The 24,023-nt window shown below is 44.4% G+C and overlaps 1 protein-coding gene across 1 annotated transcript in view; it reads left to right on the top strand.

Annotated features, from left to right (window-relative positions):
* CDYL2 (chromodomain Y like 2) overlaps positions 1-24,023 on the top strand; it is an 88,492-nt gene that overhangs the window by 37,424 nt on the left and 27,045 nt on the right. Inside the window, exon 2 of the mRNA XM_059713894.1 lies at positions 18,427-19,021. Coding sequence (XP_059569877.1) covers positions 18,427-19,021 — 595 coding nt within the window. The remainder of the gene's footprint in view (positions 1-18,426; positions 19,022-24,023) is intronic.

Raw genomic sequence — 24,023 nt, forward strand, 5'->3', positions numbered from 1 at the left:
GATTCTTTGTTACTTAGTCACTTCAGCCACATCATAGCCTCCCTTTTCTCCTTTGGTACATCCTATTATACCACTACACTATGCAAATTCTTTTCCCTCTTCATGTCAGCTCCTTACCCTCTTGCATGGTATTGAGATCTCATTGTTAATGGGGGGGTTTCTAGGCTGTGGCTTCAGAAAGAGAGGAGATCCCTGAAAACACCTACAAAATCACTGCATCATCCCCTTTCTCTCTTTTAAAACTAATTTCTGCCATGATGGTTGTAAAACCTTTGACAATGGCTAGGCAGTTGGTGAGAGCTGCACAACTCCTGCTTACCCTGACTAGTATGATCTTATTGTTACCCCGGTCTCCCCCCACCATCTGCTGCGTTCACCTCTTGGTCTCTCATCTTTAAAGCACATAAGCTCTCTGCAGCCAGCAAACCCTTGGAGAATTCCTCTCAGCTGTTTCGCTGCGGGGAGTTGGTAGGAAAAAGCCTCTCTCACTATCTCAGACTTCTGTTAGAGTTGCTCAGCATCTCTGAAAATTAGGTTCACAGGCTCACCCAAAATGAGAAGGTATTTCCAAAAGGTTAGACCTTAATCTGTTTAGCATGAGTTCACCACCCCTATGGGGAAAAAAACCTATAAAGTATTTATCTACCACGGAGCAATATGCGGTTTTATTTTATGATGCTAACAACACTAACATTTGTAAAGCAATGAGTCACTGAAAGAAAGGCAGCACAGCCTAGAAGTTTGAACAGTTATTTATACAGCATTATAATTGCACCCTTCTTATTATTATTTGCGTGCAGCGAGTCCCCACCTCTGCCTGACCTGTAGGGCAGAAGCAAGGGGGTCCAGCTGAAGTAAACAGAAATCTTTACATTAAGTTTAGAGGGCATTGAATCAAGGTCATAGAGAGAAGGAAAAAATGGGAAGAAAATGACAACGACAAGAGATCAAAATAACTTGCGACTGCATGAGGAAATACAAGAACAAATTACAGATTAATATAAAACACAACAGACAGAGCTAATTAACTCTAATAGTTTCAGGTACAGCTTTTACGTAAACTAATAATTGCTTCCTGCATTTATGAATAGTGTGAAATGCCCATAACATTTATTTTAATGCTAATATAAAGCATCGTTAATGGCCCTCAGGTTATATTTTTAGCTGCTTCTAAACTGTTTATGTGTAGGACCTAGCTTAAATTGCTGGCCCAGCTCACTAATATTGTGGCCCAATTGTGGTGGGGGCCACCATTTTCATGTGCAGATCATGGCCACCCCCTGCCCCCTGATTGTTTCTGTTTGCCGATGGGTGATGACACCCTTGGGGACGGGTGTCATAGTCACAAAAGTACTGACTTGCTTAGTGTCTTCAGATCCTGCTTACAAACTAACCTCTTCATATTCCCATTATCATCACTGCCATGACCGGTACTCCTGAATTTGAGCCAAATCCTCCATCTTTGGAAGGGAATGGGAGTTTAGTCACTGATTTCAAAAGAAGGCTCATTAGCGGAAAGAATATATAGCCAATTACTGTAAGAGCTGTCAGTAAAATCCATCCAGTACGCTAGCATTTTTATTGTGATACAGAATATAACATGAACTCTATAAATTCCATAGTTTTCCCATAAGAATACTCAAAATCCCCTCGTGATGGCAGGTAAATTGGCCTCAGCAGAGTTTGCAAACACTGTGGGGGCCCGATCTTCTGCATCAGCATGGGTTCCCTGATTTCGGTGGATCTGCGCCCATGCACACGAGCTGAGGATGTGGCTCTACATGCTTTCCTGACCAGCTAAAGTAAAATAGAATAAGAGTAGTGGGGAAAAGTGGGCAGCATAGTGATTGAACCTACAGCTATTCAACTCTTGTGTAACGACTGTTCATCAGCTTTGAGAGTATTCCTGAATACAGCAGATGTTCACAAGTAAAGGTGGATTTGTATATTTTTGGTGAAACACCTAAGGAATAATAATAGCCTGCTCTCATTGACAAAGAATCTCATTGAACAACTGGTGAATGTGTTTTCTATAGGACTTTCCATCATTCATTTCTTTTTTTTTTTTTAATCTCTTTATGTAATATTTTTTAAAACCAAAAGTAATACAATAATGATTCTCATCTTATTTCAGGTAGATAAATTAGCAGTTTATATTAATGATATTATAGCATTAGAAAAGTAGCATAAGTGCAATCAGAATGGGACTCTTACTAAAAGGTTAGCAAACATTGCAGTTCATTCATTCATGTGTTTCTGGACATACAGTCTCCTCACACATGGTCCATCTGTGTTTGATACATATTCCCAAGAGCATGAGAGAGAGATCCCCAGCTGATATAAACCTGCATAGACCGACTGAATTCAAGGGCATTTGAGGATCTGGTCCACAGACTTTAAAAGCTGGTAGCCATCCATGCACTGCCTACCACTAGCAAGCACTGCAGGGCTTAACTAAATATTTAGTCTCACTGCACACTGAGCATTTTGATACCTTGTTTCCTTTTTAGTCACCAGTGGGCACGTCTACATGAGATACTTAAATGCGCAGTAGTGTAGTTTACTGTGAAGTAAGCATGTGCATCTCTGTGTACACATGCTTACTACGCAGTAAACCTTGTTAATCGAGAGTAACTTTGCTACCTGCAAATGCAAGTCACAAATTTACTTTCAATTAGTAACAGAGCAGTAGCAAATCTGCTCCCAGGAACTGCCTGCTGCTAGGGCGGGCTCTGCGACCGGAGCCCAGGTGGGACTGCGTCCCCCTGTCCTGGCAACAGGGAACTCCAAGCCCCATGCTCCAAGATTGCGATCGGGGAGCAGGAGCTGGGAAATCCTTATCTCCTAACACCAGCTCCGTGGTCCTGGGCCTGGCACTGGGAGATAAGTGTCTCCCAGCGCCAGCTGCGTGGTTGTGGGGCCGGCACTGGGAGATAAGGGTCTCCCAGCACTGTCCCTGTGGCCACAGATAAGGGTCTCCCAGTGTTGGCCCCACAATGTGGAGCTGGCACTGGGGGCTCCCTGCTAGTGGGGACAATGGAGCTTGTTCCCTGCTCAGCTCTGCAGCGTGGAGCTGGATTAGGAACAAGCAGGAAACAAGCAAATCTGCTTCCGCTTACCTGCATGTGTAGACGCTTGCCTAGGAGTAGTTTGTAAGTACTTGCGAGTAGTTTACTGATCCCAGATCAAATGCGTGTGAAGATGCGCCCACTATATCACAAAAATAGACTTGACAAGTCCAGCTTTGCTTAAAACAAAAACATTTACCCATTTCTCAGTTCTTCTGCATTAACAATGTTTACGGGCTTTATTTTTAAATCTTGCTTATGACAGCAAATAGGAACCGGTATTTGTATTTTTTCCTTTTGTTAGCATAGACACTGAAAAAACATCTATTGTTTCTATATCTAAAGTGCATTACAACATTACAAAACAAATTTAGTAGCATAGTAAAAACTACCAGCTGTACTTTAGTAGTGAAATAAAAATAAGCATTCATCAAATGTCTTGGATGAAATTCTAACCGTCTCAGTGTGAAATAAATTGTGCTAGCAGATTTGTAGAGTGTACAATCAAAACTGACTTGAAATTCTTAACATAATAAGTTGAGACTTCAGGAAGCCCTGCTTCTTGCTTTGTGCTTTCTGTGAATGAAAAAGAAGGACTGAGGATGAACAGTCATTGACTAACTTTCTGTACCAGGACACAGTCCACTTCTGCCTTGGAAAATGGAAATTTGGCAATGTAATTGCATCATCATACTTTATAATAAATGGGAAACCCATCTTCATTAGCTGTCCATATGTGTTGTGTGCTTTAGTGTTTTGTAAGTGAGAGAGATCTGAACTATTTGGAGAGGCATCTTCACATTTCACTTGTGAAAAAGGGGGATTGGATTGTTTTCACAAGAATATATTGTATTCCCTATTATTTTGGAAGGGACACGATTATTGCGGCACCTACTTTGAATGTGTTAATTAACTATTCCTTGGTTACTCGAATAATACCTTATTCGCCGTTATGCATCCTACTCTTTTTGATATCATAATGTAAGTGCATGGTCTACAGAGGAAAGTATTTTATTCTTCTTGCACATAAAGAATGCAAATCTAGGTAAATTTAAACTCTCCCAGAATAGCAATTTTTCCTAATGACACTGTCTAGAGCCCAAAGAACTGATTGGTTTTCCAAAATACAACTCTCAATATTGCTTACAAAATAATTACATTTAAGGATTACAACTGCTCTGCCAAGCAACCTATCACCACTACCCCCAGGATACCGTGTGTGCTTGTGGTACAAACATGTGCACGTCTCATGAGCCTGATAAGTCTATGAAAAGGTTTATATCCATTTCCTGCAATAGCAGGAGACCTCCCTCATTGACCCTTCGAGTCCTACATCTACTGTTGCTATGTTATCCTTCAGCCCCCCTTTTCTGGCTCTGTTCTTGAAGAAGATAGAGTATTAAACTAATGACACAAAATCTCTTTGTCCAGAGCAGGATTCATGTATAATCCACCCAGGGTCAGCAAACACAGCCCTTTAGCCAGGGATGGTAGCACTGTCTATGCCTCCACAAGTAAAGCTTGGAGGCCTCCTTATTTTCAATCGGTAGGCACTGTAGTCTCCATTTAATAACTTAAATGTCAATACAATGGCAGATGGAAATCCAAGATGACACACTACTGCTTTCCATGTCTGGTACAGTATAGTAAACAGTGCCTTTCATTGTGGCCTGGACCCAATTCATTTAAACCAGACCGATGCTAACGAGCTACTCTCAAAAGCTGCAAGTTTGTAACAAAGTCCAAACCTCCACACAAGGAGAGCCACACACAAAACAACGGCATTTTACCCACACTTGGAATTAAATGCAACCGCCCACGTATGAAATGCACCAGAACACCACACATTTTCCTGAAGGAGGTTAATGTATTTTGTATGTACTAATGGACTCAAGGGAAGAGGCATTATTTTGACGAGCTGGAATAGAAAGACACAATAAGGTCAAACCAGGAAAAACTTGCAAAGAAAAGACATGGGTATGAAAATGAGTTTCTCAGCAGAGACGGTGAGGAAATGATAATAGAAAGGAAGGTGTTCTGGACCTGTGTGAGGACTGGACATGGATAACGGCAAGGGAGGAACCACGGATCACACGGAGGCTATGGGAACGCAGACCAGAAACTTGATAGTGGCACTAGTCAAAAGGAAATAGTGAAGAGAGATGGAGAAGAGTGACTGGAGACAAGGAGTTCGGTTTGTGGAAAAGTGAATTCCAGATAGCGGTAGTGCTTCCAACAGTGCCAGCAGGCGGCATGAGATGTGAGCCAGGATGAAAAGGCTGAAACTCTAGTCCACTGGGTGAGTTTACGGAGTCACCAAAGTTTAGAGCTGGAAGGGACCTCATGAGATCACCGGGTCCAACCCCCCTGCTCTGGCTGGAAGGACTGCAGGGGTCAAATAACGCCAGAAAGATGAGGGTCCAGTCTCCTTTTGCAGATCTCCGGGCTAGGTGCCTGCACCACCCCTGCTGGGAGTCTATTCCAGAGTCGGGTCACATGAACTGTGAAAAAGTTTTTCCTTATATTCAGTCTGAAACCTTCTTCTAGGAGTTTATGCCCATTGCTCCTGGTTTTCCCCTGGGGCACTTTGGTGAATAGTTGTTGGCCTAGCCCCTGATGCTCTCCCCTGATAGTTTTGTAAGCTGCCACCAAATCCCCCCCGCCAAAGGCTTCTCTTTTCCAGGATGAATAGTCCCATATCTGGCAGCCTTTCCTCATACGGCTTGCTCTTCTGGCCTCTAATCACACAAGTGGCTCTTCTCTGGACTCTCTGAAGCTTCTCCACATCCTTCTTGAAGTGGTTTCACCAATGCCGAGTAGAGCAGGAGTATAGCTTCCTTAGTTTTGTTGTTTTTTAGGGGTTGTTTTTTTTGTTTGGGGTTTTGTGGGTTTTTTTTCTGGGGGAGGTATTTTTATATGCCGCTGGTCATGAGCTAAAGCTTCATTTTATAGAAGTTGATATGAAGAGGAGCTGGCTAGGTCTGTGTCCAGGTTTCAGCCAAGGCAAACTAAAAGAATCTGACACACGCGTAAAAGAGTAAACTGTGTACTGCTTAGTTTGACACAGTGTCAGGTTTCTGTTTCAGTTTCTTTCATACAGTCAGACACTATAAAAATAGGACTAGCAGAAAGGAGTACAGTATACTTAAAGGCAAAACACCAGGCCTCGAAAACACGGATCCAGGAGCATGAAAAATCTGCATTAGAATAAGAATAAACTGTAGTCACTTGATCGCTAATGTAAAGCCAACTAAATCGCCAAAAACTCTCTGTACAAAAATGGAATATCAAATCACATAGCAGGAATCTCCTATATTGTTGCCATCTAGTTGGGCAGGAAGATCAAAGCTGCAGGTAGGCATGCAGGGACAGCAGGAGTTTGCTACAGTACTCGTCAGGTCCATCCTGTGCTTCTTCGGTAGGTGCGTGTGTGTTGTACCGTGCATTCATCCAACCCTTGCGCTTCATGTCAGAGCCAGAGGTCCAGGTAAAACAAAACTGTGTCCATTCCCTCTGTCACCCTGCAGTCCTGAGAGATTACATTTCCTATTGCAATTATTATTGAAGTGGCAGACTGCAACCCCTCACCCCAAAGTAGCTGCCACTACTTGCTTCCTAAAAAACACACGTTTGGAAACAGTTCAGGTTATTTTCAAAGACTGCCTTGAAACGTTCTCGTTTCTCTTTTATAGTCTGAGTTAATTTCTCTATAGCTTCCTACAATGTGATAGCAGGAAGAAAGTGGGTAAGTTGGTGAAAATTTAATGGGCATTTGAGCAGTTTTAGAGAGCTGGAAATTGGTAAAATCTTGAAGCAAGCTGAGAATGGGATGCAGCAGCACCTATTCAGCATCCAGGTTGTCCATTGAACTTCTTCCCTGATGTCAATGGATGTCTTGTCTGCGAGTGGTTTAGAACAAGTACATCTTTCCTTTTATGTATTTATGGTGCTAGTTTTTCCTTCTGTTCTCCCAGTTCATTGTGTGACTTCACTACTGTGAGTTTTCAGCTGCCCCACTGGATCTCCCCTGATTTTTGTAGCATGGGTCAGATCCTCAGCAGAGGCTCAGCACCCAGGCACTCCCTTCTTTTTGCACTGCTAGGGCTGAGCACTTCAGAAAAGCTGGCCCGGTATTTTTGTTATATATTATTCAGGCATTTTCACAATTTACTTGTTGTAAAATGAAATAGAAATATAAGAAACACCTGAAAAAACCAAAAAGGAAGGCAAATGAAGCAAAACATTTGACACTTAAATTTGTTTCTGGAAAACTCAGTGGCCTAAGCAAAAAACAGTAGGAAGTTAGGACAATAATGAATTTTTAAAAGGCAGGCATGTTGGATCAAATGACCTCTATCTCCTTTAGAAATCTTGCTCTCTTTCTTTACTTGGCACATTCTTTACATGCCCTTTCCATCACTCACAACACACTGAAGCCCAGGGCAGGACAAAGACCCCAAATGAAGAAGGTATATAAAAATAGCACAAGTCCTATAATTTCCAGTAATAAAAGGCAGTTTTCCTAGTGCATGCCATGAACTTACTGTGCGCCTTAATGCTGCACATTGACAGAGGGTATTTGGGGATCCCAGATTACTTTTTGAACGTGCCCATCTACATACAGAAATACAGGCCACAAAAAGAGGTGCTGCTTCCTGTTTGTTTTGAGAAGTTATATGTAGAGATATCATCTTCAAACCACATCCTGCTGGAAAGGTTACTGATCTCCAGGGCCAGGCTGGCTGACTTCCATGTGGTCTTGCTGGAAATGTAAAGCATTTCATGTAGGATTTATAGTTCTCATGATCTAATTGTGAGGCATGAACAGCGTGCTTCACCTGTACACTGATTTCTGTTGAAGTGACTGACCAGAAATTAGCTGGGATTTTTTTTTTCCCCAAGAACTGACTGTATATTTTCTTTGAGATTTGATCGACCACTATTATGATTCCCACACACTATTTTTTGTAAATAAGCACAATGTGTATGCTTTATTCTCTGCATGCATTGGTATCTTTTCTGGAGTTCATACTGTAGAAATGCCTGAAAACCCTGGATGCAGAAGTTTAAGGGCTAGTTCAAAGACATGGATTTGTGTAATTTCAGTTATTTCCATATATAATCACTAGTGGTTTGCACAATTCTTTTCATTCACATTTTTGCTTGTGAAATTCTACTGTGCCATAATTTCTTGATTTAGTGAGAAGTTAATACTGTATGCCCATATGCATGTTTAATCAAAAAGTATGGCATCTCATTTATGACTTCCTCCTGATTTGGGTAGCTGGGGATAGAGCCAGGCTTAGAAATCATCCATACTTGAAAGCTGGAAAGTGGTGTTAAAAATGCATTTGCACAGATGTCAGGGTTTCATTCCATTTGTTCTCTTTAAACATATTTAGTAACACCTCAATTCATCCCGAATTAGCTTATATACATATGGTAGAGTCAAGGAAGGTAATGCCATGTGTAAAATTCTGATGTTCTATTAAATATGGTATTCCTACAGCATACTTGGTTTATAAGAGAGAGTATAGTGCTGGGCAGTTAAAAATTACTAGATTAAAATATCCAGTATATGGACAAACACACCTAATCATTTTAAAAAAGGACAGAATTGCCATTCTGGAGCATGCATCAGCAGTTATGTCTGTACGATTCTGTAGCAACACAGGTTGGCTAAAGCATCCTAACTTTGAGCCTGCATAAAGCTGTGTTATAATGGGTGAGGTTCCAGAATCGTGCAGATAAAACAGTTGCATTTATAACAACTTATACCCCTATCCTTTGATCCAGATACAATTGGTGACTCTGTCTATAGCCCCTCAGTTTTCCAAACCAAATATAGAAAATTCAAGAGGCCAAATCCAAGATTTTCAAAACTGCTTCTAGTAGATTGTATTTGTTGCCCATAAAACAGAAAACTGATGAGAAAAAAATGGATAATTAGATGGAGAAAGTGCAAAGATTTTCCTATGCTTGTCCAGAAATTGTGTATTCTAGGAGAGAAACTAAAATGTAATTTTCATTAATCATTAGTAGTCAAATAATTTTTTCTTATTAAGGAAAATACTTATGAATTTTTAAAGTTTTTAAAGTAAATGCAAGAAGATTATTACTTCTATTAAAGTAGGTGCATAATAAAGAGACAATTTTTCAGCTGGCATAATAAAAATTAAAACCAATCATTTTGAAGAGAAATATGACTAAATATGGCACTGCGATCTGAATCAATACCGTGTAATGAGGGCTGAATATGAGACTCATGCCCAACCATTTGCCATTCTTCTTCCTTGTGGGAGTAAGTGCCAGATTTTGGTCCAGCTTCTGTAAAAGATTTTGCTTCTGTCCATTACAGCGTCCCTCCTCTGTCGGTCAATAGTTCACTCCCGTGGTGCAGCACAGTTATTGTAGGACAATAATGTCAATGTCTATGTCAATGAGCGATATACATCGACCCTTATCAAAACGGAATCGGAGGAGGAGAAAGTAGAAGGATTGTGGGTTAGGTTACATGGAGGTCAAGGAGAAAGGGATTTGGTGGTAGGGGTCTGCTACAGATCCCCACAACAAGGGGAGGAACTAGATTTGAAGCTCCTGAGGCAGCTCTCGGAGACCATAAAAACTAGGGAGGCGGTAGTCATGGGGGACCTAAACTACCCAGACATCTGCTGGGAGACGCAGACAGCAAAGTCCCACCGTTCACGCAGGTTCCTATCCTGCATACAGGACCTCCATCTGACGCAGGAGGTACACGATCCCACTAGGGGGAATGCCTTACTGGACCTGGTATTGGCAACGAGGGATGACATGGTAGGGGACCTACAGATCAGTAGCCATCTGGGGGACAGTGATCACCAAATAATAGAATACATCATAAGACGCCGAGTGGGTAAGGTAACTAGTAGGGTGAAAGTGCTAGACTGTAGGAAAGCTGATTTCAATGAACTCAGGCGTTTAGACAAGGACGCACTGCAGAGTAGGAGTTTTGAAGAGATGAGAGCCCAGAAAGGGTGGCTGTGCCTTAAGGAAATGATCCTTCGGGCACAGAGGAAGACAATCCCGATGCAGGGAAAAAGGGGGAAAGGGGCCAAGAGACTTCCTTGGCTGACCAGAGAAATCCAGAGCAGCTTATGGACTAAAAGGGGGGCATATAAAAAGTGGAAACAGGGAAAGATTACTAAAGAGGAGTATACCTCCTCTGCTCACGCTTGTACGGACGCAGTTAGACAGGCCAAAGCTACCATGCAGCTGAGGATGGCAACCCAAGCAAAGGATAACAAAAAATTGTTTTTTAGATATATAGGGAGTAAAAGGAAGGCCCAGGGTGGAATAGGACCCCTACTAAATGAGCAGAAGCAATTGGTAATGGACAGGGGGGACAAGGCTGAACTCCTCAATGAGTTCTTTGCCTCAGTGTTCCTAAGTGAGGGGCACGACAAGTCTCTCACTGGGGTTGTAGAGAGGCAGCAGCAAGGCGCCAGACTACCAAGCGTAGACCCTGAGAAGGTGCAGAGTCACTTGGAGGAACTGGATGCGTTTAAGTCAGCAGGCCCGGGTGAGCTCCATCCGAGGGTATTGAAGGCACTGGCTGACGTCATTGCACAGCCGCTGGCAGGAATATTTGAACACATGGCGCACGGGCCAGGTCCTGGAGGACTGGAAAATGGCGAATGTGGTCCCCATTTTCAAGAAGAGGAGGAAGGAGGACCCAGGCAACTATAGGCCAGTCAGTCTCACCTCCATCCTTGGCAAAGTCTTTGAAAAAATTATCAAGGCTCACATTTGCGAGAGCCCGGAAGGAAAAATTATGCTGAGGGGAAAGCAGCACAGGTTTGTAGCAGGTAGATCATGCCTGATTAATCTACTCTTTTTTTATGACCAGGTTACAAAACACCTGGATGCAGGAGTAGGGGTTGACATCATTTACTTAGACTTCAGGAAGGCCTTCGATACGGTATCCCACACCATACTGGTGAACAAATTAAGAGGCTGTGACTTGGATGACTGCACAGTCCGGTGGGTGGCGAATTGGCTAGAGGGTCGCACCCAGAGAGTTGTAGTGGATGGGTCGGTATCGACCTGGAAGGGTGTGGGCAGTGGGGTCCCGCAGGGCTCGGTCCTTGGACCGGTACTCTTCAATGTCTTCATCAGCAACTTGGACGAGGGAGTGAAGTGTACTCTGTCCAAGTTTGTGGATGACACAAAGCTGTGGGGAGAAGTGGACACACTGGAGGGCAGGGAACAACTACAAGCAGACCTGGATAGGTTGGACAAGCGGGCAGAAAACAACAGAATGCAGTTCAACAAGGAGAAATGCAAAGTGCTGCACCTAGGGAGGAAAAATGTCCAGCATACCTACTGCCTAGGGAATGACCTGCTGGGTGGCACGGAAGCGGAAAGGGATCTTGGAGTCCTAGTGGACTCCAAGATGAACATGAGTCGGCAGTGTGACGAAGCCATCAGAAAAGCTAATGGCACTTTATCATGCATCAGCAGATGCATGACGAACAGAACCAAGGAGGTGATACTCCCCCTCTATTGGGCGCTGGTCAGACCGCATTTGGAGTACTGCGTGCAATTTTGGGCGCTGCACTTCAAGAGGGATGTGGATAACATGGAGAGGGTCCAGAGAAGGGCCACTCGTACGGTTAAGGGCTTGCAGGCCAAGCCCTATGAGGAGAGACTAGAGCACCTGGACCTCTTCAGCCTCCGCAAGAGAAGGTTGAGAGGCGACCTTGTGGCTGCCTATAAGTTCATCACGGGGGCACAGAAGGGAATTGGTGAGGTTTTATTACCAAGGCGCCCCCGGGGGTTACAAGAAATCATGGCCATAAGCTAGCAGAGAGCAGATTTAGACTGGACATTAGGAAGAACTTCTTCACAGTTAGAGTGGCCAAAGTCTGAAATGGGCTCCCAAGGGAGGTGGTGCTCTCCCCTACCCTGGGGGTCTTCAAGAAGGGGTTAGATAGGCATCTAGCTGGGGTCATCTAAACCCAGCACTCTTTCCTGCCTAAGCAGGGGGTCGGACTCGATGATCTATTGAGGTCCCTTCCGACCCTAACATCTATGAATCTGTGAATCTATGACAGGAGTTGCCTACCTGTGACATGCGTGCCCCTTGTTGCACAAGGAACCCTTTGTGTGGCATGGAGCAGATTGGGAAGGGGGCAGACAGGACAGCAACAGATAGGGCAGGAAGCAGAAAGCAGAACAGCAGATCAGGCAGGGAAAGAAGATCGGAGCCGCACTTGGAGGGTGTAGGGCTAGGTTGTGGCACGCTTGCCAAAAAGTTTGTCCTCCACTGCTGTAGGTCATAGCGGAGGTGCTCGCTCAGAAAGAGTCACCTTGATAAAGAGCTTTATATATCAAGACAGAGACTCTGAATAGGACATCGTGTCCAATGGGAAGCTGGTGCTGATGGAAGAGAAATCATAGATTTCATAGACATTAGGGCTGGAAGGGACCTCGGAAGATCATCGAGTCCAGCCCCCCGCCCAAAGGGCAGGACGTCAGCTGGGGTCATAGGATCCCAGCAAGATAAGCATCCAGTTTCATCTTGAAGGTGTTCAATGAAGGCGCTTGAACAACCTCCGGTGGCAGGCTGTTCCAGACCTTGGGGGCTCGGACAGTAAAGAAATTCTTCCTTATGTCCAGCCTGAAACGATCTTGTAGTAGTTTGTGACCATTCGTCCTCGTCATCCCTTGGGGCGCTCTGGTGAACAAACGTTCCCCTAGATAGTGGTGATCACCCCTGATAAACTTGTAGGTGGCCATCAGATCACCCCTGAGCCTGCGCTTATCCAGGCTAAAGAGCCCCAGGGCTCTCAGCCTGTCATCGTAGGGTCTGCTTCCCTGACCCCGATCATGCGCGTGGCTCTTCTCTGGACTCTCTCAAGCTTCTCCACATCCTTTTTGAATTGTGGAGCCCAAAACTGGACGCAGTACTCCAGCTGTGGCCTCACTAAGGCCGAGTACAGGGGGAGAATGACGTCCCGGGATTTGCTTGAGAAGCATCTATGGATGCAAGCCAGTGTTTTGGTCGCTTTACTAGCCGCAGCATCGCATAGCAGGCTCATGTTCTTCTTGTGGTCAATGATGACCCCCAAGTCTCTTTCTTCCATAGTGCTAACCAACATAGCACTGCCGAGCCTATAAGGATGCTGCGGGGTTTTTTTCCCAAGGTGGAGAACCTTGCATTTATCGGCGTTGAACACCATCAGATTCTCATCCGCCCACTTGCTGAGCCTGTCCAGGTCAGCCTGGATCACCCGCCTGTCTTCTGGCGTGGATGCTTTGCCCCAAAATTTGGTGTCATCGGCGAACTTGGCCAGTCCGCTTCTGACTCCAGTGTCCACATCGTTAATGAAGAAGTTGAACAGTATGGGTCCAAGGACAGAGCCCTGGGGGACCCCACTGGTCACAGGACACCACGATGAGTAACTTCCATCAATTACTAAGTAACTTCCATCAATTACTTATCAAGTAATGTGTTTCCCATCACAATTCTCTCAGCTTCATGACATCTTAAGATCTGTCCAGTAATCCACACTGGGATGGGTTTGCAGTGTTTGATGACCAATAGGATTAGGTATCTTGGACAGATCCAGCAAAAGTTCTGTGGATGCATTTCCCTAGTTCACAGGCAGAATTAATTCACCAGAGCAGTGAGTGCTTTTCTGGATCATATCTAGACTTGAAGCCAAATAGCAGGAATAATGACAGTTAAAAGGGGGCATGCAGACTGTGTTTTTCCTAGTAATTTCTAGGTATAATATATACCAATATATATTTATGTATATTACACACACTATTATTTTAATTGCTAGTGTATGTAATATATATATGCGTGTTAGTATTTTGGGAAGCTTGTCCCTACTGATGCCTTGCTCCTTTTCAACAACAAGCTTTTGAGGAGTCAGTACCAGGGCCAGATGCAGAAGCTGTTTGGGCAGGGACGATCTTTGCTTAGAGATCATTTGAGGAGCCAGTTTCTAAGCTTCTGAGTCCCTCTCCAAGGAGATGCACGTCATTCTGAATGGTAGCTGTTGTGGAGCCTCCAGATCTGTAGGTGTATGTTGTGAATTCTTCTCTGGAGCATCTATCCACATCCCGTTGGATTAAAGGGGAGAGATCACAGCCAGGAGACTGCAGGATGGTCTGCTGTGAGCCTCTGAAGACTGTGTGAAAAGGCAAAATAAACAGAAGCGTGGCGTCTCTTGAGCATGGCATCTGCAAAGTGCACTGACACGCTCAGCATCACACTGCTTGATGAAGGGAAGCTGGGCAGCAGTTTCATCATGCCAAGGTGGTCTGCACCAGGTATTCCAAAACTCGTTCACAGTCAGCCAGTTGGGTGGCACCAGGAGTAACGTGGTCCTTAATTTGAAAACCAACCACTGATGTCGGCTTTGCCTTAATGCAGGGTGGGCAATTATTTCAGCTGGAGAGTCACTTAATGAGTTTTGGTGAGCTGTCGAGGGCCACAGGGGTAGCACCACCCCTCGACAACACCACTCCTTCATAGGTGCTACACCACCTGGTCACCATCTTGGGACCAGAAGTCCTGCCCCTAACCCCTTATCTTTGCCACCAGAAGTCCTACCCCTTGCCCCTGCAAGTACTCATTTTGGAAGGGGGGTTGCCACCTGAATCAGAAACCAAATCATATACTAGAAGTCAAACACCTACTATAACATACTTGAATTTTATTACAAAAAATATTTTTGTCATGATCTATGTTCGCGTAATACATATAGAGATGATTGCAAAATAGCTCAAAAATAAAGTCTTACTCTTGTATATTGTGTGGGGTGTCGTTGGGGGGTGTATGGTGGTGTGTGGGCTTTGTACGTGTGGGAGGGTTATAGGGTATGTTACAGGGTGTATGTATATGTGGGGGGGTTGTGAGGGAAGGGTGTGGGTGTGTGGAGTTTGTGGCACGTGGGGGGGAGCTGTCGGGACCCCCCCACACACTCCCCCACGGCGTACAGCCCCTGCCAACAGTGGCAGCAGCAGGAGGTAGCGGGCCTTTGGGGCTCTCATGGCCCACCCAGGCACTGCTGCCTGGCAGCACACAGCTCCGGCCAGAGCTTCACACGATGGCAAAGAGCACAGCCAGGCCATCCCGCCTCTATTGCATGTGGCTTCCCGCAGCGCACGTGCAGCTCCCAGCACTTGCGCACCACTTGGGAAAGCCGTGCACAATGGAGCCAGTGGCCTTCCCTGCTCCCTGCCACCACAGAAGCAGGAGGCAGGACTCTCGGCCACTTCCAGCAGAATCCCGGCAGCTGCACGTGGAAGGCTGCCAGCTCCATTGTGCGGAGCTTGCGCAAGCGCGGGAAGCTACCCGTGCACTGCAGGGAGCCCCACACAATAGAGGCAGGCCAGCCTGGCTGCAGTCCTTGCCACTATGTGCAGCTCTGGCTGGAGCTGTGCAGCGCTGGGCAGCAGTGCCTGGGCAGGCCACAAGTGCCTCGAGGGCCCCTGCCTGCTGTTGCTGCTGCCACCAGCAGCAGGGGCTATGAACCATTGGGGGGAGTGTGTGGAGGGAGAGTCCCACACCTCCCCACCCTCCCTCACATCCACACCCTGCCCACCCGAGCTCCACACCCCCACTGCCCCCCTGGGCACGTGCTCCATACTCCCCTGCCCAGCTGCAGCTCCCCCCCACCACAGCTCGCCCCACTGCTTCCCTACCTGCTGCCCAGATCAAGCAGGTCCCCCAGCAGCTGCAGCAGTGGCAGCAACAGCCCTGCCCGGAAGCTGTGTGCTGGCTGGGCCGGACCCTTCTGCGCATGAAGGTGGGAACAAGCAGGGTACAATTAACTGGTGAGTGCCTGTGGGCCAGATGAAATTGCCTGGTGGGCAAGATGTGGTACACGGGCCATATTTTGCGTGCCCCTGCCTTAATGCCTGGACAACTTAGAACGGGATAGAGGCAGAAACTTACTCCATGCATAGTCTCCACCATTAACTTCTACCTTGGGCTTTTTTTTAACCAGCAGGTATGCTAACTCACTACCTCTGTCTGCATAGGTAAGGAATTAAACAATAGTTAACTCATCGCTTGCAGGTGGAAGATAAACTCAGGCGCACCAGGGTTTTGTCTTGCAGGCACAAGCAATCAGAATGAAGTGGCAGGTAGTTTCAGCTGTCCCACTCCAGTACTTTCCATTCTCTTGGTGAGCATGGCTTGCAGGTTACAGGCATAGCCCAGCAGATGCTGCTGGTAAAAGTCTTCTCTTATGGGCATGGAATTATTTTGTAGGTATTTTAACCTATTTACCAATATGTGCTCTTGGTCTACCTTAATGTACTTCTGGTCTGGGAACAAATAGAAGTATGTGAACTTTGATTCATAACTAATCCACAGAAGCACTGAACACCCACCACGTTTTATTCAATTTTAGAAAAGCGGTCCTTAATTTCTGATTACAAGCACTGCATTGAAATTGTAATTTGGTTAACTCTCAGGTACTTATTTTTGTTTTTAAGTGTATTTCTTCAGGATCCTAGGATGCTAATCATAATTACAATTAATTAAAACAGATTACATTTTCATAGCTTCAAATCTAAAGATAAGCAAACGGACCCAGATCCAAAAAGATATTCAGGCATCTAAATGCCCATCAATTTTAGGCACCGAAATAGAAGGTAGGAGCCTACATGAACTTCTGTATCTGGCACAAGGATTTTAATTCCTTGAAAAGTCCTACTCTTAAATCCATATCCTTTTTCCCATAATTGCTCATTAAAACCATGTGTTAATAGAAGCATCCCTTTTTTTACACCCCATCTTCTTCATGCTGCTCAGCACCTTCAGTGGTTTCATAGACCCAATTACATAAGTAAATGTGATGTCTAAAATTTTAAACTAAAACATCACTGAAGGAGCCAGGTAGGAGCAGCAAGCTGATTATATTATGAGTTATTATTCATTATGAATATGGTCAGTTTGGCATAAACTTCAAGGAGGACCTCGTCTGTGGCCAAGAATGACAAGCATGCTGGTCAGCAATGTTTCATCATTCCTGCAGCTGATACAATAAGTGCATCAATTTTATGCATGCCAAAAAAGTAATTGTGCAAACAGTTCTGTATTTGCATGTACAATAAGACTTCACTTAGAAATTTTAACAGGGTCTGTTAAGGAATTAATAGTAAATATTTCAGAACAGAAATTTGGGACAACTGTCAAGCAGATATTTAAGATTTTTTTTGTGTGAGAAGGCAAGTGTCCCAGTTTGTGACAGGCTTTTCACTTCAAGAGACCAATACAAATTATCACACTAACTGCCTTTATCATTGTTAGTTAATAGTATTGCTACCGACTGCAAACATCTGCAAACGCGAATTAAGTTTGGTGTCAAATGCAAATCACTTTGTTAGCGTCAGCCTATGCACTGCAGGACAGATCAGTAAAAAGTGAGCGGGTAAGTTCACATCCACTTCGGTGGGTGCAAAATATCAGCATAACCTCCTAGAAGACTATGAGTTTGTGCAAGATGGCACACGCAAAATTGAACACTACCCCTCAGTTTGTAGGATTACCACACATTTTGTTCTAATTGGTCATCTTCTTTCAGAGATGAAATAGAAAAGGTAAAACAGGTAAAGCAACAGACAGCAGACCATGTCTGCAGACCTGAGTGCTCAGTAAATAGGAAGTACAGGAAAAGACACCATATTTCTCTCTTTCATATGAAGAGGGCTGGCGGGGGTCTCACTTCAGACATGTGTTTCAGTGACAGCATACGTTCTTTACTGCTCCTCAGCCTCGTATCGGCTTAGAGGAAGGCTGTCGCAGTTTCCAGCATTAGATATGGCCATACTTAGAAAACACTATTGTATGTTATTACAATGAAGATTTCTCCAAGAGGAAAAATGGGTGAGTACCTGGAAATGACCTTGCTATTAAGACACCAAATGGGACTGCTACATCCCTCTGATACCAGCAGCTCTGTCTAACAAATGGACATATGTAACACTGGTGCATAAAAGGAGTATCGGGTAGCATATGCAGAAACCAGCTAGATCCACATCTATAATCAGCCATGGTCTGCTGACATCTGATGTGGGAGTAGGTGGGTGCCAAAATGAAGATTTCTTTTTTCCATCCGATTTTTGCAAGTTTTTTGGGTAACCTGCTCAAGGGATACTCCGTGTCCAGTGCAATTTCATTTAATATGTAAAGAAACATGCATGAGGTCCCTGACCCTCATCTTTACTCCAACCCCTTTACATAAAGTGTCTGGGGTGAAAATGAGGATCAGGCTCTGAAATATTTATTTTTTCTTTTAGAACTTGAATTATTTTCCTTTCAGACAACTCATGATCTTTTCCCTTCTTCTGCCAGGTGGAGAGAATCGTAGACAAAAGGAAAAACAAAAAGGGCAAATGGGAATATCTTATCAGGTGGAAAGGCTATGGAAGCAATGAAGACACCTGGGAACCTGAGCATCACCTATTGCATTGCGAGGAATTTATTGATGAGTTCAATGGACTGCACGTGACTAGGGAAAAGCGATCAAAACATGGGAAACAGGCCAGCACACCAAAATTTTTACGAGAAAGCCGAGGATCATCTGTTGAGAAAATACCGCACAGACCTTCTGAATCTGGGAAGTCTAAAGGCTCAGCACATAAAAGAAAGAGGATTAACCCATCTCTTCAAAAACAAAAAAGAGGTTATACAGCAAAGCCAGCATCAGCTGGCGACAGGGCTGCTAAAACTGTGACTTACCGAACTACCCCCAGTGGTTTACAGATCATGCCATTGAAAAAGCCTCATAGTGGCCTACAGAATGGAGATGCTGGTCACGAGAAGGACTCTAGACATTTTGGGAATGGCTCACAACAGCAAAACTTGGATTTAAATGACCACGAAGGAGAACACGATTTGCCGGGCGTGTTGGAAGTTAATAACGATTCGCCTGTTGTGAATGGAATCGGTATGTGATTTAAACAGCTACAGTCCTTTCTGTTGGGTTTTAATTGTGAAAATTGCAAACAAAGAGTGCCATTCATGAAAAATTAATTGTCATGCTGCCCAGGTAATACGGTAAGAAGCAAATGAAAAAGATCCAAACCCTTTCCCCACAAATTGTACCCCTTCCATCCGTTTGTTCCTCTACCTCCCTTCCTTTTCCCACTGAGTGCCATGAGGCAGTGTGGGCTTTGGAGCTTTGTTCAGTGCTTCTGTCCTGTTTGTGGGGAAGATGAGTAGACATGGAGTGGGGGAGGCAGTTGATGTAGGTACAACACTGAAATTTTGGTTATTACCAAATACCTAATACCATCTCAGTTGTGTGTGCAGCGGCCCAGCTTTCCAGAAAGGGAGAGGTTTGACTTGGAAATAATATTAGTATTAATGTGGCCTTGAAATGCAGTGAAAAGTATGTCTGGTTAATTTTAATGTGTTTATTATTACCAACATTTGATGACTAATTATTTAGAGCTACTACACCAGGTTAGCGCATCTCTCTGACCACCATTTGGTACATCAGAAAATGCAAGACAGATGCTTCATTAGAAGGTACAGAAAACCACAGCATCAAATTTTTTATAACCTGCCTCCGAGGGAAGTTTCTCTCTTACCGCAATACATAGTAGTTGGCCTAGGCCCTGCAGAATGTAGGTTTATAGTCCTATAAAAATTATCTAGTTTAACATAACAGTGGAGCTCCTTGTTATCAATATTAATGCCAGATTCTGATTCTTTTTTAAATCCTACTAAGCTTTTTAGCTCTGAGACGCCTGTAGCAGTAATTTCTATGCTTTAGTTATCAGTTGCCTTTATTGGGTTTAATTCTGTTGCCTTTCAATTTCATCGACTGTCCCCTTGCTCCTAGACTATGTGAAAGGTTGAATGGGACATCTGATTTACCATCCATCTCCCCAGTCAACTAAACAGTTCTAGTCTTTCCAATCTATCCCCACATGGGGATTTTTCCACACTTCTGATTGTTTATATTGTCCTTCTCTCACCCCTCCTGTTTTTGCTGTATTTTTGCAAGAGTGTGTGAGCAGAACTAAACTAAGCGTTCCAGGGGAGCATGTACCATGGAATGGTATCAGAGCAATACAATGTTTTGGGAAATATTCCCTCTGCTTTTCAACATACAGGCTAACATTTTGTTTGCTTTCTGACTACTGTTGCATCCTACGCGGAAGTTTTCACTGAGCTGTTTGGTGACCCTCTGGTCTTTTCCCTGGCTGCTTACAATTAATTAAGAACCCAGCAATATGAGTAGGTCTAGCGATCCCTTCCACTGCGCTTTTCATGTGCTCGTATGTTGCCAATTCACCTACCTTTGTTAGGACCCGGTGAAGTCCATCATAATCCTTTCTAGTCTTTGCTAACCTAATTTTGTATTCTCTACAGATTTTCCCATCACACTGTTCACTTCCCTTTCCAGATCATTAACACGTATATTAAATAAACCAATCCTAGCACAGGTCCTTGGGGCAGCCAACTGTTAATCATTTGCCATGATGAAAAGTAACCATTTGTTCCTACTCTTTATTTTTATTAGCCAATTTCTAGTCCATGACAGTATTAGTTTCCTTAATAGCCTCTTGTGAATAACTCTGTCAATGACTTTTCAGAAGTCAATATAAATTCTATCGTGTCACCAGTATTTTATTATTCACCACGTAGTGGACACACCCAGGCAACTCTAGTAGGTTAGAGAGGTACAATTTTCCTTTACAGGAGCCCTATGGGGTTGTGCTGACCTTGGGGATGCTGCTAGGGCCATCTTGGTGTTTTAAATTCTTTCTTTAATTATGGTTTTAGTGAGATGAGGATATTCAGCGTGTTCCTTTGCTAATCCAACAATGTTACATCTTATAGGTACCCCCAAACCTGTCACAGATTGCCACCTCTGCTGTTATTTTTGAGATATATGGGAAGCTTATACCCGAAATTTAAAGCCTGAGAAGTGAGAATTACCAAGATGCCCTTCACCTTCAAACCTTTTAGGTTTGCATGCAATCTTTAGGGCAGTTTGTGTGTATTAGTGGAGGCAAGAGATGGAACGTAAGGCACCTACACTCTGATGTCCAGTTAAAGGCCCTCAATCCAACAAAGCACATGGAAGCACAAGCTCAACCTTAAGAGTGGTCCAAATAACCCCAGTGGGGCTACTCACGAGCTTAAAGCTCAGTGCCGACATACTTAACACTCACTGCATAGGTTTGTATACCTTGCTGAAATGGGGCCTAGGTGTGTTCAAAAACTGAGCTGCAAAAGCAGTGTATATTGTATTTTTCTAGACTTTACTTACTAGCATAAGTGCACAAATTGTTTTTGAGGAATATATTTTTTCTATATTTATTGATCTCTTTTACTTCCCAGTATAAAATATACCTGTTCAGAAAGCAGGGGGGGTTTATGTTTTAAGTGAAAAGGGGAAAATAAAAGAGGAGAACTATGAGGGTCCTAGCATTTGTTCTCAAAGAAAAAAAAAAAAGGCCAGGAAGACAAACCAGCCCTTGTCCAAATAATACCTATAACAGAGCTCTGTTTCAAGACAGGAATTTTTGCCTGAGCTCCTGGGTGTTCTTACCCTTATGAATGGCCCCAGCTGGCATCTGATGAATCAAGCTCCTTAGAACATTTCTTTATAAAGATTTTATATTGTCTTTCCTACTGTCTCACATCTACTCTTGTGTTTTGCCCTCGTCTCTTGCTCCATCCTGTCCCCACTGCAGGCAGCAGCAAAGTGAAGCTGAATTTTGATCTTTAAGTCTTGAGCATTGATATGTTTCTTCTGAATGTTTTCTGTCTAGCAGCATTCCCAGTGACAGCCCCACCAGTGTCACTGTGCAGTAGTCAATGCATATGCAGTAGGGCTATGCAAAACAGCACCGTTCCGATCCGACTTACGTCTTGACAGGTCGAGGGTGCAGGGCCTGGGGCAAATCAGTTCATGCGGGGACCTGCCCCTGCCCCGATCCTGCGCGCCCTGGATGTGGCTTCTTTGCATCCAGGGCACACAGGATTGGGGTGGTGGCAGGTCCCCGCATGAACTGATTTGCCCTGGGCCCTGCACCCTCTTCAGGTCGAGGGTGCGGAGCCTGGGACAAATCAGTTTGTGAAGGGACCTGCCCCTGCCCTGATCCTGTGCACCTTGGATGCAAAGAAGCCACTTCCACCATCGGCAACAGCTGGGGGGGAGAGGGGTAGTGAGGAAGCCACATCCAGGGCATGTGGGATCATATTGGGGGCAGGCAGGGGCAGATCGGGGGCCCGCCAGCACTGCCGGGAGGGCTGCAGGGGCTGTGCCAGAGTCCTCCCGAGGGTACATGCACCCAGTCTGCCTGCTAGATGAGAGGAGCCGGGTGCTGCCAGCTGGAACCAGTGCTGAAGCCAGTAAGCCTGGCTTCGAAACGTTTCAAAACTTTCAAACGTTTCAAGTTCCTTTGTTTTGTTTTGAAGCTGTTTCGAAGGCTTTTGTTTCATTTCAGTTTCACTGTTTTGAGCTCAAAGTGCATCAAAACAGCTTTGAAACGAAACACCGGGCAAAATTTCGCACAGCCCTAATATGCAGCGTTAAAAAGGAAGATGGACCGAGCTTCCAACACAAAAGGAAGCAGACAGAAAGTAGGGATAGTGAGAAGCAGGCAACAGAGGTTAAAATGCTATTTGTTATGGCTTACACTAGAGCTTTGTGAGGAGTCATGTTCCCTGCTATAAGGATTTTAGGAAGTTTGAAAGAGACTACAGGGAAATAAAAAATATATATGCATTATTGTTCAGTATTTCAAGCATATTCAAATATGTTCTGCCTCTCATCTGCACTCTTAGAGGAAGGCAATACAGGTGGTGATGGTTGCAACACAGGCACATGTTCACTTAGTATTGGACTAACATGACCAACTCCTTTTAACACAGGAGAAATGTCAAGTTTTCAGTCATGAACCCTGAAAGCTGACTGGAAAGAGGTGAATGGTTCGCTATCCCATCACCGTGAACCAAGAGATTCTCCCTAATTAGAACAATGCATAAAGAACTAAAGATATAATTAACCAGAAATTCAAAGTTATTACCTCAAAAAACTAAATCTGTAATTAATTTTTAAAATCATGTATTTTGTCTATCTATAAAGACACCACACATACCCATAGAAATAAATAATTCACATTTGGGGACTTGTTTCAGTGGCTTATTAAATTACCTCCCAGTGGTTCCAATTTTATATACATACAAACACACTTGGGTAGACCTTTCCTGCACACACTACAGCTGGTTTCACCAACAAACCCTTTAATTCTCAAACAGAGTGATCAAAGCATCTGTGTATCAGTGCTGGGACATAGGCAGCTGGGTCTTGGGGAAATCTAAGATCAAACTTGCTGGATCATGGTAATAGCTGAATTTAGAAAGGGGAAGCAAGAGGAGAGCACAGTCTGTGAGCGAGCCAAGACAGGAAACCAAGAGGTCAGAAAGCAAGTAGAGGTCACCAGAGTGGCCTAGGTTCAAGAAGAGCCCTGTTGCTCAGATACTTCCCGTTCCTCTCCCTGGTCTTATAGAGGGGAAATGAAGGGTCAGGTGACAGGATCCAGGCACTCAGGTCGCAATGAGTGGTTGGAGACTCAGGCACTGATGGAAGTTGTACTTGGCTCCAGCATCTTCAGGCCATGGGTTTCCATTCCATGAAAGTTCTCTAGGATCTGCAGGGTTGTGAAACTACCCCCCTTTTCCTACAATCTGCACCCTCCCTCCTGAGCAGCGAGTGCCAAAAAACATTTCCTCATGGAGGGCGCATCTATATATGCAATTAGTATGACTGAATAAACTCCAGCGCAGTTTACACTGGAGTTTATTGCTCCCAGGCACAGAGTTTACATGTGTGCTAAAACTGCAGCATACTGAGCCAGGACAGCGACGCCCCGGCTGGCAGGGTGTCTGGGGGTCAGCCTGCCAGCCCGGAGCTGCTCTGCCCCAGC

This window comes from Alligator mississippiensis, chromosome 10 (assembly GCF_030867095.1).
Source record: "Alligator mississippiensis isolate rAllMis1 chromosome 10, rAllMis1, whole genome shotgun sequence".
Classification (NCBI taxonomy): domain Eukaryota; kingdom Metazoa; phylum Chordata; order Crocodylia; family Alligatoridae; genus Alligator; species Alligator mississippiensis.